This window comes from Propithecus coquereli, unplaced genomic scaffold (genome assembly GCF_000956105.1).
Source record: "Propithecus coquereli isolate 6110/MARCELLA unplaced genomic scaffold, Pcoq_1.0 Scaffold28, whole genome shotgun sequence".
NCBI classification, from domain to species: Eukaryota; Metazoa; Chordata; class Mammalia; order Primates; family Indriidae; genus Propithecus; species Propithecus coquereli.
The window spans coordinates 2,550,229-2,565,675 of NW_012148396.1; the positions used below are offsets into that span (position 1 = coordinate 2,550,229).

The following is a 15,447-nucleotide window of genomic DNA, read 5'->3' on the forward strand; positions in this document are numbered from 1 at the left end:
GCACTGATCACCAAGGTTATTGATGAGAGAACAAAACTCACCAGGCTTGTCCTGCTCAGCTCTGCCCACTGGGGACATTTGGGGCCAGTTTCTTCCATGGTTCCTCTCCATGACCGTCTGTTTCTGGAGGTGGGAATCCAACGATGACTGTACTCCAGGGTTTCTCAACTTGGCACTACTGACATTTGGGGCCAGATAACGCCTGGTGGCGGAGGCTCTCCTGTGCATTGTAGGATGTTTAGCAGCGTCCCTGGCCTCTACCCACTCAGTACCAGTCCCCTAAGCTGAGACAATGTCTCCAGACATTGACAGACATTCCTGGGGGCACAATTACCCCGGGTTGAGAATCACTGCTGGAATCCATTAAAACTGCGGTTATCACTAACAGCACCTGATGGGGAGTGGCAGCCCCTCCCCCAGATGCCACCCCTGAGTCAATGCAGACCCCTGCCAGAGCCTGGCCCTGTACCCACGGGGCCCCCTCAGGCAGACAGAGTGCATCACAGAACCAGAGAGGGCAGCTTCCATGCTTCCTCTGTTGTGTAGCTGACCCGGGAGGCTGACAGGCCTCTCTCACATGGTCACAGCTGGAGGGGCCCTGGTCTGCTGCCCCCTCGCAGGTGTGAGGCCCTGCATGTTCTCCCCAATGCCTCCTCTCACTTGCCCAGGCATCTCTCATGGTGCCACCTGCATACTCTGTTGGGACTCTTCCCTCCCTGCCCGTCCCCAGCATTTCCACCTCCTCGATTCACAAGTGACGTCTTCTCTAAACAGCCCCTTTCGAAGGATGCACTGGTCCAGGTGTCTCCCACGGAGAAGCCCCACCTGAGTCCCCTGCAACCCACAGGTGCAGGACTGAGACCCTGTGGCCACCCCAGGCTTGGGGAATCCCCGCTCCAGCTTAGTCTGTGCTTTGGGTCCCAGCGAGTGTAGATGGGAGTACCAATTTGTTCTCCGTTGTTGCCTGTCCTTACAGGGCTCTACCTCTGACTCTGCCACTCACTGTGTGCTGCTCTAGGCTTTGGTTTCCTCATCTATGTATAGAGCTAATAACAGTGCTTACTGCAGGAGTGCATCAGAAATAAATAAGACAGTGCGTGCAGACAGCCAGCATGGGGGCCTCACTGCCTGGCACAGAGTTAGCTCTGATTAGGTGACTGTCACGGGTACTGTTTCATGTACTGTGCTGGAAAAATCCAAGGTGCAGGTCACAGGCCCTAGGAAGAAAGCAACCACAACCGAAGTGGTTTCTGGGTATGGGACACTGAATGAGGGGCTCTGGCTACTTCAGAGAGGCTGTGGAGGCCTCGGCTCAAGACTCCTGGGGGCTGGGCCAGCTGTGGAGTTCGTAGTTTCCATGGAAATTCATCACGAAGCTGCGTGTGGGCGATGGCACTTGAACCGTGTGCTGTGTCCAATCGCTGTTCTGAAGGCCTTTGTTTCCGGCGTGCCGGGCTGTCATTCCCACATCCTGATGGTGCAGAGGATGTTTCAGAGTGACCACATTTGACTTGTCTTTGAATGGAGAAGGGTTCAGTAGGGCTCTTGGGATTAGACACCTACTCAGGTTCCGTATAGGATGTTACACTGGTCTTCAATTCTGGGAGAGGCAGCCCCAGTATACATCCTTGGAGGATAAACCAAAGTTTTAATCCCATCTCTTCCATTTATTAGCTGTTTGCATTTGAACCAGTTCCTTTACCTTAATTTCCTCACCTATAAAATGGGTAAAGTTACATCTTCTTCATAGTATGAGATTCAAGATAACGTGTGGTAAACACTTGACACGTTGCAGATGTTCAATATTAAGTAGCTAGGGTTATTTTCTTTTTAAGAAAAATAAGGCTCTGACAGGAAAAAAAACAATCAAAATGACTAAAGATACAGTAATGTTCCTCCTTTATAAGTTGTCCCAACCCTTGAAAACAAAGCCGTAAATTCTAGACTCAAGACATTTTGTACACCACTACATTTGCATTCTAGATACTTCTGTGCATTCCAGGGGCCTTTAACATTCCAGTTCTAAAATATTATCTTTTTAGTTGACTGTCTTGGTGAGTTTATTGGAATTAACAAACCAAAGAAAATATTAAGTGGCTAGATTCTTGAATCAGACCCATCGGCCTGGCTACGTCCTGCGTGATGAACAAGATTATTTCCCAGTGTAGATGGAAATAAATCGTTTTTTGAAACTGGCCACTCCAAACCCACAGCATAATAGGGTTTACACTTTATATCTTCTTCAACGTTGATTTGACAAATGTTTACCTAATACCTTCTACGCCACAGATCCTGTTCCAGACCCCAGAGGTGGTGTAGCCTATGAGGCAGAGGGGGGCCACCCTCCTGGCATGAGACTAGTTGGGGGCTGAGCTGATGGGCGTCCAGGGATGGTGTGCAAGGAACAGACGCTGCACACATAAACAAGCAGAGCGAGGTCAGACGACGGCACTAGGAAGGAGGTACGCTAGGGCACTGTGGTCCGTGATGAGGGAAGAACGTTCTGAAAAGCTGACATTTGAGCTGAGAACTGAGAACTAAGGTGTGACCCTCCTGTAGAAAGGAGCAGTGAACAGTCTCAGAAGAGAGGTCATCAAATGCCAAGGCCCCGAGGTGGGAAAGGGCTCTGCATGTCTGATGATAAAGAGGAACACGGAGCTGGAGTCTACTGAGGAAGAGGAGAATCGTTGAAGGTACAAGGGAGAATGACAGGGTCCTGTGTGTAGTTCATGTAGGAGTGTGTGAGCCACGCGGGCAAGGGGGTAGCATTTTGTCTGAGAGTGCTGGGAGGGCATTGCAGATTTTTAAGAAAGCACGTTCTATATTACACAATGCCCAATGGTCTTTTCATTCACGCCCACAACACAGCTCACTGAAACATCAAGTATCTTTACAAAAAAACGGAATGTAGAATATAAACCGTTATCCAATGTGAAGGTCAGTTAGAAAAGTCAATTAAAGTGAGAATTTGTGAAGAATGAATGAGATAGGTATATACCGTAAGCATTTTATTTTGACTTTAAACACATAAACCTGCATTCCCTTGCCATTCTTTTGGTGAAGGGTCATAGGCTTGAGTCAAAAAATGCTGTTTGGCGTCTTGCCTTTGATTGTCTTGTAAAGCCATAAGCATAATGCATGGTTTATGATTTCCGGTTTTGGCTTCTTTAAAGTGGGGCATCTGCACAATATTCAAAAAACTTAATGAAACTATATAATCACAATAAGAAATACAACTGGCTTAGACATTTGGCTCTTGGCAAACAAATAAGCTAGTGAGAATAGATGTTTTGGGCCTGGAAAGATTGGCTTTTTCTGGGTAACAGCTGTCATGCTTTACAGGGGGAATAGAATGTTCAGGTTAATCCAGCAAGTCAGTTGAAAGCTTTGACTATACTGCAGAACAATTTATCATACAGCTCTGCTGGGCTTTAGGGAATTAGGGAAATATTACAAGTATTTCACTGGGGGCCAGGGGTGGGACTGCATTATTTAAAATAAATTAGGGAGCTGGGGGCAGGGGGGTTAAAGGATTGCATAGCAAATCCTTTTGTAAAGCGCAAGCAATTTGCAAAGCAAATAATTACTTCCTGATTAATTCATAGGCAGAATGTGAACTTTTGCATGTTAGGTTTGCCAAAGAGAGGCACACTTATAGGCTTCTATGCGTAAGTCATTTAACGCTTCCTCAACTTCTCAAAAAAAAAAAAAAAAAAAAAAGGAAGCCTGAGAAGCAGAAGGACTTTCATTCCTCCCTGTTCCCTAATTTCCTTTGGAGGAAGCTATGTAGAGATGCTGGCCGGGGATAAGAAAGAAAGTATATTTTATGGGGATGAGGTCAACAAACTTCCTCTTACAGACAGAACAACAGGGACAGAAGTCCCTGCACTCACAGGCTCTCTGATCAGTCCAGTCCAGTGGGCTGGAATACAATGGGCCTTTCCCCAACACAAGCCTCCTCACCCCATTACCAGTAGGACAACTTCGATAATACAAAACAATGTCTTGTTTCTGTCAAGAAAGATCCTCCTCAGTCCTCCACCTCACCTTGAGGGGAGCCCGGGCTCAGCCCATTTTTCCGGTGGAATTCAATGTCAGGGGCACCCGTCTGAGGACATGACCTCAGTCATCCTGCTTCCTGATGCACCCCAAGCATCCATGAACTTGTGCAGTGCACGAGCTTTGGGCTTGCTGGGGTGCAGGCTCAGCCTCCCTGCGTGTCTACAGCAGCACGGTGGGATGTAAGGTGAGCAGGGGGCTGAGAGGTGAGGTTGGGGAACATTAAGTTAAAAGAACCCACGTTCTGTCTGTCCTGAACAATGGCAATGACCCCAGGATTTCTTAGTTCTAGTCTTCTTCTCATACAACTCTAGTAATCCTTCTAAATGTCATGCAACTTGCAACGCACTTGCTGAGAAACCTCCAGTGCTCCCAGCCCTTTGAAATGTGACCCTCAATTCTTCTGACCCTCAATTCTTCATCCACTCATTACCCCCATCTGTCCAGGCACAGGTCCAGACAGTGCGGATTCCTCTCTGAATTTCTATAAACTCCTCTCCAATTTCTTGCCCAAAACAAATGATATCTTCTCTCTCTCTCTTCTTATGGTGCTTTGTAAATAATTCTGTCATCAATAGGCACCTATCTGTCTATCACACAACGCCCAGCATTTTATTTTTGAAAAACGGTGGCGTATCTCCATTTCCTGTTAGACTGTGGGCTTAGCAGAAGGGATGACTTATTCCTCTTTTTACCTTCAGCACCCATTTAGGGCACAACACACAGTAGACATTTGGCAAATGTGGGTGGAGTAGGGTCTTAGTCCTGACATCCTGTGTCCTGTTTGCCACAGTCCTCACTGAATTGCATACACATCTTGAAACTGAAACAAAAAGCATGTACACACACACACACACACACACACACACAGAGTCATGCCCCGAGCTATGTGGCTGTTCAGTTCTTTACACACTCTGGCTAAATGTAACTTTCCCAACATCAGCAACATTAACTCTTCCTCAGGTGGAAACTTATAATTTTTAAAGAAATTTCCATCCACACTCTGTCTATGAGTATCCAGTGATGCTCATGTGGCAGCTGCACAGGGATGGTCAGACCCATTTTACTGATAGGAAAACTGAGGCTCAGAGAGTCAGTGGTGGAAGTGGGGTTTGAGCCGAGCTTGGCCAGCTTGGGCAGGGAGCTTTCCCAGGCCCCACACCTGCCTCTCCATGTGACAATGAGAAGATCCAGATCTCACCTGGGCATCGGATGAGTAGCTGACAGATTAGGGACAAGTTCCGCTGGAGAATTATTACCAAGACAGCTGAAGACAACTAAAAGCTATGACAACCGGCCCAACCATGTACTGATACAGCCATCACGGGCGTGGGCCCATGATTTATCAGTGATCAAACACAGCGCAGAGCAAAGAAGCCAAATCAACATGCGTGAACTGTCTGTCCCCAACCTGCAAACATGGTGACCGGTCACCAAGGAGCTTCTCTCCTTTTACCTCGTCGGGCCCTGGCATGTTCTTCCGCGTCTCCCTCTGCTGATGCTGAATCCAAATCCCCTCCTCTTCCTCCAGAGGGTCCTTGGACTCCCGGCCAGCGCCCAGATTCACTGAGGACTTCGTCCCCTGATCCCGAATCTCCTCTTCAGAGGCTCCCACTGCGTGTCCCTCCTCCAGATGTCTGCCTGAAACTGCTCAAAATAACTCCAGCATCCTGATAGAGATCAGCTCTGCGGAGGAAAAAACAAAGCAGAAATCCTTGTGTGCAACAGGCTCTCCAAGGAAGCAGACTGGACGGGCCGGAATGCCAGGCCTTTCCCCAAAGCTGTGCTCGGTGGCCTTTCTGAGGTCTCAGACAGTGGCCTGGAGCCTGTTCACAGTGGTTGACAAAAGCCAGTTGTGCACGCAGCAATGTGTCTGCTCCCTGAACGGCTCCATGCTCAAGGATGTCACTTGGGTGGTTTGAGATGGGCTATGGAGGGAGTGTTTACACCATGAACATTGGCAGATGCTGCAGCTAGGACTTGCTCTCCACCACGGCCGCCCCCTGAAGCCAGTTGTTAAATATTCACCAGCACACCTTTGGCACAGGCTCCTTGAGATTGGAAGCTATAAAGCATCTCTCAAGAAAGATGCACCTCTCCACTTCACATTTACATGCAATTTCAGGGAACTTCAGGGAACTACACTGCTTCCAGTGTAGGGGCCCAATTCAATTTCAGGGAACAGTGTGGGGACCTCTTAAACCCTGTAATGGGCCTCCCCCAAGTAGAGGACCCTACTGGTAAGCTTTCAGATGTCTCGCACAGGGAAAGGACAAGGCAATGAGCCTATGCGCCGGAAACTGGGTGAGAGGTTTGAAATACTCTATTGCTAAACCTCCTTCAGCACAAGGTAAGCACGATTGTGTCACCCTTTCACAGATGAGGACACTGGGTCCCTGAGAGGTCAGATATCTCATCCAATATTGCACAGATATTAAGTGACTGAGCCAGGATTTGAAATGACCACTCAGGTTTCAAAAGCTTATGTCTGTTCGCTAGGACACATGGAAGGCAGCTTTCTTTGGAGGAAGCAGCGGACAAGGCCACTGTGGCAGGCAGAATATTGGCCCCTCAGAATGGCCACGTCCTAAACACTGACACCTGCGAACATGCTCCCTTATGTGGCAAAGGCGCTTTGCAGGTGTGATTAAGGCGAAGGAGCTTGAGACAGGGAGTCACCCTGGCAGGCCCTGTCTGGTCACGTGAGTCCTTCACAGCAGAGGAGGGAGGCGCAGTCAGAGAGATGCGGTGTGAAGAAGTGGCCCTGGACGGCAGCCTCCGGTTGCTGGGAATGGCCCTCCCTTTATAGCCAGCAAGAAAACGGGGACCCAGGTCCTCCACCGCAAGGAACTGAATCCTGCTACCAGCCCGAATGGGCAGGACAAGGACTGTCCCCAAGAGCTGCCAGCACAAACAGCCTGCTAATCGCGCGACTTCAGTGCAGTGAGGCCCTCCTGGACTTCTGAACTGAGGGAGTCCGTCCTGTGTGTGGTTGTAAGCCACTGCGTGTGGTAACGTCTTAGGATGGCAACAGGAAACAAACACAGCCGCCTTCTTCAGAGCGCCTCCTAGAAAACGGGCTCTTCCCGCTGGGAGGGGAAGGACCTCAGCTCTGATGGGAGAAAGTCCTCAAGGTTGGGGGAGAAAGGACAGGGAGGCCCCTATTAACCCTGGGCTGCCTGGCTTCCCTGTGGCTGGCACAGAAGGAGTGTAGAGACTGAGAAATCACAGACCTTCAACAAGGCCGACGATGAGGCTGGGAGGGAACCCAGGCAACGCGGCCGGGGGACAGCAGGCCTTGGAATCTGCAGACTGAGGCTTAAGTCCTGGCATTGCCACCAAACAGTTACGGGGCCTTGGCAAGAAAACGGCCTCTGTGAGCCTCCGTCTCCTCAACTTTTGAAAGGAGTAGTAATAATGCCTATTTTTAGGGTTGTTGAGATAATAAGGGTGAAAGTGATTTGTAAACTGCCAGTTTGGGGTCTGAGAGATTATTTTTATTGCCAGTGTTACAATTTCTGCCTGCTTGGCATTTTTTGTCTTGTGTTCTTTTCCCTGTGTGGGTCATAAAACACCATTAACAGCTGACACCATGATTACTTTCGAGGGATCCTCAGTCACTCGCCCACGGTAGACTACACAGGGCACTGGATTTGGGGCCCGGGAGGCTCAGGTTTGAATCCTGGCTTCCTGTGTCTCGGGCACATCACTGTATCATTCTGAGCCTCGGGTCATCATCCGGAAAGTCCGCGGATGGTAGCATTTCCTTCTTCAGCCGGCCCCGAATGTGGCGATCACAGGCGTTACAGACCTGCCACGGCACCTGGCACATCCCGGTGCTCAGGAAACAGTGGTTCCAAACGCAAGCCGGGCAGAGCCGGCTGGCAAACAGGCTGCCTCGGCAGCCGCAGGATTGGAGGCTCTTTCCTGAGCTCTGTCACAGACAATTCTGATATTGGACAAGGGACTTAGCTCTTTGGGTCCCAGGTTCCTAAAAATGCCAATGACACTTGGTACTTCCTGCTTCCTTCTCCGAAACAGGAAAGCTTCCGCCGGCTCTAAGAGGGCCAGGACACCTGCGAGCAGCTGCAGAGAGACACCACACTTTGTCACTCTCCTCTCTCCAGCCGTGCCGTGTGGCTTACAGTTCCACATCCCTTCCACGATGCTTCCAGTGTAGGGGCCCAATACTGACACATCGGGACCATCGTCATCATCATAACCAGCGTTTGTAAAATTGCTTGTCTTAGGTAGAGCTTCCACATGCGATAGCTCACTTGACCTGGTGTTCTATGACGAGGAAACTGAGGCATAGGGATGTCAAGGGACTCCTCCAAAGTTACACAGGCGATGCGTTGCGGAGCTGAGCCTCAGCTGGGTGATGAGTTTACATCTGTTTTGTGCCCTCCTGCCAGTCACACGCATGCCCGGCAGTAATTCTTACTGGCTCGTGAGTCCTCAGGCCCCAGTGTTAAGGAAGGGCCCCCACATCTGCGCTGTCCTCACCGTACCCAGCCTGAGCGCGGCACAGGCAACGGGAAGGTGCCATCTTCACTTGAAACGTTTTCCTTCAAAGCCTGAGCTAAGGGTCCCTATTCCCGGTCTGTGGGGTGGTTGCCCTGAATCACTCCAGATCTCAGCCAGAGCCAAACTGTCCATGCAGAAAGCATTGCACTTCAGTTCGTATCATTTAACCTCCACACACATCACCTCTACCTGGGAGCCACCCTGTTTGAGTCGTTTCCCAGAACATCTGTCCCTTGGATCCTTCTGTCCAATATATCAGCACGTTGAGAACCCCTGGAGACCCTCTGTACCCCAGGTAGGAGCTGCTACCATGACCTTAAAGACAGGTGATTATATCAGGAAGTAGGATGATGTGGCAAGACATAGTTCGGCCACACTTTACTTCCCTTTTAAGTGTCTTCTGTATACACCATCTTATTTTGACCTTCACAACAATCCTGAGAAGTAGGTATTTATGTGTCCATTCCACAGATGAGTAAGTAGGGAATCAGGGAGGTCAAGTCATTTGCCAGAAGTCACCCAGCTTGAAGGTGGGTGAGCCAAACTCCAGATGTAGTAGCCTCTGGGCCCGGCATCCTGCATCCAGAAACCTCAGCTCTGGTCCAGTTCTGCCGTTCCCTTACTGTGTGCCTCTGGGCACATAGAGAAATCTCTCCAGACTTCCTCTTCCAGGTCTGTGAAATTAGAGTCCGGCTCTTGTGATTAGTTGGGACCAACAACAAGGTTGGAAGACACGGTCTCCACCCAACACCATCCTTGCTTCTGACACCAACCGCAAATTGAGTGTTTCCCAAACTACCTTCAGGTTCAAAGATTCTCTGGAAGGATTCACAGAATTTGCTGAAAGCTACAATACTCACAGTCATGATTTATCACGGGAAAGGGACACAGGTTAAGATCGGCCAAAGGAAGAGGCAGAGCACTGAGCACAGGAGGTTCCAACGTGAAGCTCCACTGTCCTCTCCCTGGAGAGTCAGGACATGTCACTCTCTGCATTGATGTGTGACAGTACACACGGAGTATGTTATTAAACAGCAGCCTTGGTGTTCAGAGTCTTACTGGAGCTCCATTATGTAGGCGTCATTGATTGATTGCCTGCACGGTTGACTCAATTTGAAGGTTACCTAATGTGACCCAAAACTCCCACCCTAAATCGCACGGTTGGTCTTTCTGGCATGGCTGGTCCTCACCCTAAGGCTGTCAGGTATGGCTACATCCACCCAGAGGTCCAGTGTGGCCAACCTTTGCCTTAAACAAAGACACTTCCATCAGGTATCACTTGCCTCCCAGAAGCCGAGGGCAAAGGCCAGCCCTCTCTCTGGGCAAAGCCAAAATCTTTACTACGCAGCCGTAAAATCCCTTCCCATTTTCCCACTCTAGTCTTCCCCCGGCACAGTGTTCCTCCCCCAGCCCGTGTACCACAGACTCCCCCTGCCACGTCCAGCTCAGGCCATCAAGCCACTGGCCCGGCTTCTAAGTCTGTGTTCCTATCTGCCTGCTGCTTCCTGGGTATTCAGTTTGGCCATAACGTGTATTTCCTGAAAAACGCCCATGTGCCAGGCACTGTACTAGGGTGGGCTCCAGGGCTAAATGTCACCCTTGAAGAGTCATGATGGTGCAAGTTAATATATGAACAAGGATGAACTCAAATACAAGCTATTTTTATTAATATTTTTTTCAGTGAATAGATGAACAAACAAATATCGAGTGATATCATAAGTATCATGGTCAGGGTATGGTCAAGAGAACACTCTCTTGGAAAATTGCATACAGGCCTTTTTCCAGGAGAATTCAGTGCTCAGCACTGGTCACACACAGCCAGCAGGTGTGCCACGGACCTGCCCCCAGGGGCCACTGCACTAAATGTCGGCCCAGCCAAACCTCAGCTAAACTGAGCCCTGAGCATAACATAAAGAGGGAAAGTCTTTAAGGGGAAGAATATTGGTTTTTGGCTCATCTGGGTTTTTGAGTGGTTTACTTTTTCTTAACTTTTGCTGCTTCTGTCCATCTGGGTTCCAGCCTGGGGTTGCTGGCAGATGTGCAGTACGCCTTTGGGCTTCCCTTCCACCCTGCCTATGAGGGGCAGTTTTCTCTGGAGGAGAAGAGTCTGTCATTGAAAATCATGCAGTACTTTTCCAACTTCATCAGATCCGGGTAAGTGGACACTTGTCACAAATCCTGTCACTGTGCTTCCCCTCCTCCACCCTTTAGTCTGAATGCAAGGGCTCCATTTTGCACCGTTTCCACCCTGAATGTTGCAATTCCCGGCCACTGGTCTCCTTGTCTCAGTCTCCCTCTTCTAGCCAAAGCCGTCTTTGTGCAGTTTGATCTCCGTGAAGAAAGGCTCCAATTAGACCAGCCACACTTGATGGCTCTAGATTGGGGTTTCTCAATGTCAGCACTGTTGACGTTGGGGGTTGGCTGAGTCTTGGCTGTGTCCCGTGCATTGTAGGACATTTAAAAGCATCCCTGGCCTCTGCCCACTAGGTTCCAGTGGTACCCACTCTGGCCCAGCTGTGAGAACTGAACGTGTCTCAGACATTGCCCAGTGTCCCCTGGGAGTACCACTGTCTTAGGTCATCGGCTCGAGGCCCCTCTTTATCTGCCTCTCAGTTTCCCTTCCTCCCCTACCTCTACTCCGGCGCGGTGAGCACACTCACCGTTCCCACCTCCATCATCGGTTCCTGCCCTGCCCTCTTCCTGGTAGCTTACCTATCTCCCCTTATCTCTTTACCAGAGGTGCATTGAATATATAGAGCTGTGCTAGGTCCCCTGGAAAGGTAAAAAAAAAAATGAAAAAGTCATGTCCCAGCTACCAGCTGCTGATAATCTGAAACATAGAAACCAAACCATAATTCCAAGCAGAACACAATAAAGTGTTATGCAGTTTGTTATGACAATTGAGCAGAAAAAGACATTTCTTCTAATTAGGGGTTTAGACATATTTCACTGAGGAAGTGACATTTTATCTGGGCCTTGAAGGATAAACAGTATATTCAGATAAGCAAAGGACAAGCAGGCAGTCCCTGGAGAGGAGGGGAGATGACGAGACGGCATGCCTTGTTTGGGAGCATCATGTGGTCAGCGGGGCTGGCATGTGGCCCGTGTGAGGGGACAGGCTGGGAGAAGGGCTTGGGCTGCAAGTTTGGCAAAGAGGTTGTCTCTGAGCAGATGTGACGACTCCTTTGTGGGGAAGCTGACCTGTAGGTGGCAGGTGGGTTCCCTGGCTCTGGGTTCACCCTCCTGCCTGCCCAGGCCTTGGACAAACAAGGGAATTCCAAAGACTGGCTGTGGTGTCTAGATCAAAGGACATCAGGAAAGAAAGGGACACAGTGACCTGAACATGCACAAAGACAGAAGAGCAGCGTTCGGTCCTAAGTAATGCAGCCAGCTCATGACCCTGATGTCTTTCCTTTCCCAGAAGTGGCCCAGGAGCGGTGAGCTCAGGGAGCCTTGGTTCCCTAATGCCTTGCAGCGTGAGTTGAGATCACAGCCCCAGGTGGGGTGGGCTCAGATCCGGCCTGACCCTGCAAGATGCGTGACCGGCCGTCGGAGACCAAGTGCGACTGGGAAGTGATCCAAAGTGACAAAAGGAAAGACAAATTCCTCTTAAGGATGTTTCTTCCTTCCCATTTTTGCAGAAACCCCAACTACCCTCATGAGTTCTCACAGAAAGCGCCTGAATTCGCGGCCCCCTGGCCTGACTTTGTCCCTCGAGCGGGTGGAGAGAACTACAAGGAGTTCAGTGCCCTGCTCCCGAGTCGACGGGGCCTGAAGACAGCCGACTGCTCCTTCTGGTCCAAGTACATCCGGTCTCTGAAGGCGACGGCAGGTAACTGAGCCCCACGGCACACAGGGGCCAGGTGTGGGGCCACTGCTGGTTGACTTCAGCATCCGTGGTCTCCTGGGTGCCAGGCCTGCACTGCAGGGGGCCCGGCCCCAGCCCCAGAGGAGCTCGAAGTCTGCACAGCTCTGCTCTGCCAGGGGCCTCCTGGCCCCTGGGAGCTGGATGGGAAGCAAGAGAGGCACAGGGAGAGGACACAGGGAGACAGAGGGCCAGAAGGGCTGTGGTGGGGGGAAGGGAAGGGAGGGTCTGGAGCCTCATCCTCACAGCCCCTAAAGGGCTGGATAGAAAATCTTGGAGAGGCAGTTCTAGCCAGGGTCAAAGTGGGCATTTCTGCCTCTCCCCGTTCTGTGATGTTAAGGACAGAAAGTGAATCATAATGAGGCGCTGGGAGTAGAGAGAAACACGAGGCTCTTGGATGGCTTTGGAAGAGTGGGTCTGAGTGACATCACCCAGGGGACACCCTCAGCTTTCCTGGGGCCATGAGGGAGATCTGCACCCCAGCTGGTGGGAGCCTGAGGTAGCAGGACTCGCTTCTCCCTAGAAGACCCGGGAAGGGTCCCCAGGAAAAGTGATACTTGGGCAGAGGTTTGCAGAGTGACAGGAGTTCCTGGATGGAGCATTGAACAGGCAAGTGACCTTGTCCAGTACCTGCTTTAGACTCTCGACTCTGCTTTTAGCTGCCAAGGCCCAGTGGCTCTCTGTTGGCAAACTCAGGTACCAATGCACCCTTAGCATGTCCCTATAGCTGGGTGATGAATCTGGTGTCCCAGCCACCGGAAATGCCCCTCTGGAGGGCATTAGCAGGGAATGCCCTCTGGAGGTGGGGGTCTCTTTGGGCCAAAAGGAAGGTACCGGAGAGGAGAAGTCTCTGGCCTGGACCAACTTGCCCTGCCCGTCTATTTCAGATGGAGCCCAGGATGAGCCGTCAGCAGGCAGTGAAGAGGAGGAGTTGACGGCTGGATCTGGGCTGAGGGAAGACCTCCCAGGCGACCTAGGGCCAGGCTCAAAGAGCTACAGCAAGTGACCATTCCCCTGAGCCCCCTCAGCAACCACACCTCAGGATGCCCACCATGGTCACCTTGTTCTCCAAAATACCACTCACTTTCAATAAAGTGTCTACATGCAGTGAGGTATTGGTGACTGATTTGTGAATTCAAGACAAGTTGGGGGTGGTACCAACTATATCTTAATAATCTTTCTGAGGTTTGAATCCTGGGATGCTGTTTCCTCTCAACAAATATTTATGAGGAATCTGCTGTGCTCCAGGCCCTGTGCTGGGTGCTGAGGAAACCAGGACCCTGCCCCCTAAAAGGACAGAATGGGCAGGCAAGCGGACGGCCGTGCAGAATGTGGGGACCCACCACGGGCAGGCCTCAGAGCGGCACAGTCCCACCTGAGGGGTAGGAAGGCCTTAACTCACGAGGGTTCCGGATGGAGGTGGGAGACAAACTTGGGCTGATCTAGTGAGGGACGGTGCGCTCTGAAGTGTGGAGATGGGGGAGGGAACAGAGCCAAGGGCGCTTTAGGATACAATCACCAGGACTCGGCTGAATGTGGAAGGGAGCTCGTGCGAGGAGAGGGAATCACCTCAGCTCCCAGTTGGTTTGGGTTCCCAGGGAAGCAAACTATTTTCTCATTCACCTTCCTGAGGGACACATTATAAAAGCAAGTCTTCTGTTTAACACACACACACACACACACACACACACACACACACACACACACACTCATTTCACCCAAAGTAAAACGTGTGGAGCTGGTTAGCAGTCTTTGTCATTTACATGACACGTCATAAAATGCATTTACACCCAGCATCTTATACGAGTTCAGACCAAATTGACGATCGTTTGTGGGTGGGGATTATCATCCCGTTTTGCAGATGTGGAAGGTGAGGCTCAGAAAGGCTTATGGTGAGCCTAAATTCACACAGGGAGGAGGAGGAGAATCAGAGTTTAACACATGTTTTCTGACTTCTCTGCGCTGCATGAACTGTAAAAAATAAGCCTATGGCCACATCGTGAATCCTACACAACCTGCTGATAGTACTGAAAGCCCTGAGTAGCCTCCATACTACATTATAGGCTCCATTAGTACTAGTATGGTTTAGTGACAGTAACTGAATACTCAACTAAAAGGACCTACCCAAAGGAAACTCCAACAGGTAGGTGGTCCCAGAATTGATCAGTGTCTCAATGATGTCATCAAGGACTGAGACCCTATCCAGTCCTCCTCTTTGCTGTCTTCAGCACATGGATGGTGTTTCACCTCACTGGCACATCTTGGCTGCCACAGCTCCAGACATCACACCTCCCTGACAGCATCCTTTGCTGTAAGCAAGTGGGGAAGGGGTTAAAGAGCTTTTCCCTCCAGTGCCTCTTTCTTTTCTTGGAGGAAAATCTTCCTCAGATGTTCCCAGAATTCCCTTTACCTTTTATTGCTTAGAACTTACTCATGTGCTCACTCTTAAACCATCACTGGCAATGGGAAAGGAATGGGCCTGCTGGGATCCATGACTTATCCCCTGGACTGGGAGATACTGCTGTCCCAACAGAGTTGGGGTGCAGTGAGCAGCAATGAATGAGGAGACAGTTACTGGGCAGCAAATGATGCTCTCAAGACTGTGAGAGTTGGTCCCATCGCCCCAACCTTGGGGCCATCTGGCTTGGCCCAGGGTTGAAGTTGGCCTCAAACACCTCTTTCCTCCTTTAGTTCGGAGGGCTGTGAAATCATGTGCTGTGTTTGGAGGTGCTCAGGAATTCCCTGGCCTCAGAGGTCATGCCTTGGTGTTTCCTGGTGCCTTGAACCCAGACTGCAGCCCCGGAGCTGCGGGGCACAGACAGAGGGAGGAGACGGACACCAGGGGGCGGTACGCTGCCCAGCAGCTGTGTTTGGCTCTCCTGAGCTATGGGGACTGAGGGGTGGATGAGACCTTTATTGGTTTCCTGTGGCTGCTGTTACAAACGACTACAAATTGAGTGGCTTGAAACAATAGAAATTTATTCTTTCATAGTTCT

At 50.5% G+C, this 15,447-nt stretch overlaps 1 protein-coding gene across 1 annotated transcript in view; it reads left to right on the forward strand.

The window, feature by feature from the left end:
• TG (thyroglobulin) overlaps positions 1–13,562 on the forward strand; it is a 251,456-nt gene extending 237,894 nt beyond the window's left edge. Inside the window, exons 46-48 of the mRNA XM_012648052.1 lie at positions 10,606–10,740; positions 12,228–12,418; positions 13,339–13,562. Of these exons, the coding sequence (XP_012503506.1) occupies positions 10,606–10,740; positions 12,228–12,418; positions 13,339–13,457 (445 nt within the window). The 3' untranslated portion in view covers positions 13,458–13,562. The remainder of the gene's footprint in view (positions 1–10,605; positions 10,741–12,227; positions 12,419–13,338) is intronic.
• Positions 13,563–15,447: the final 1,885 nt, after the last annotated feature.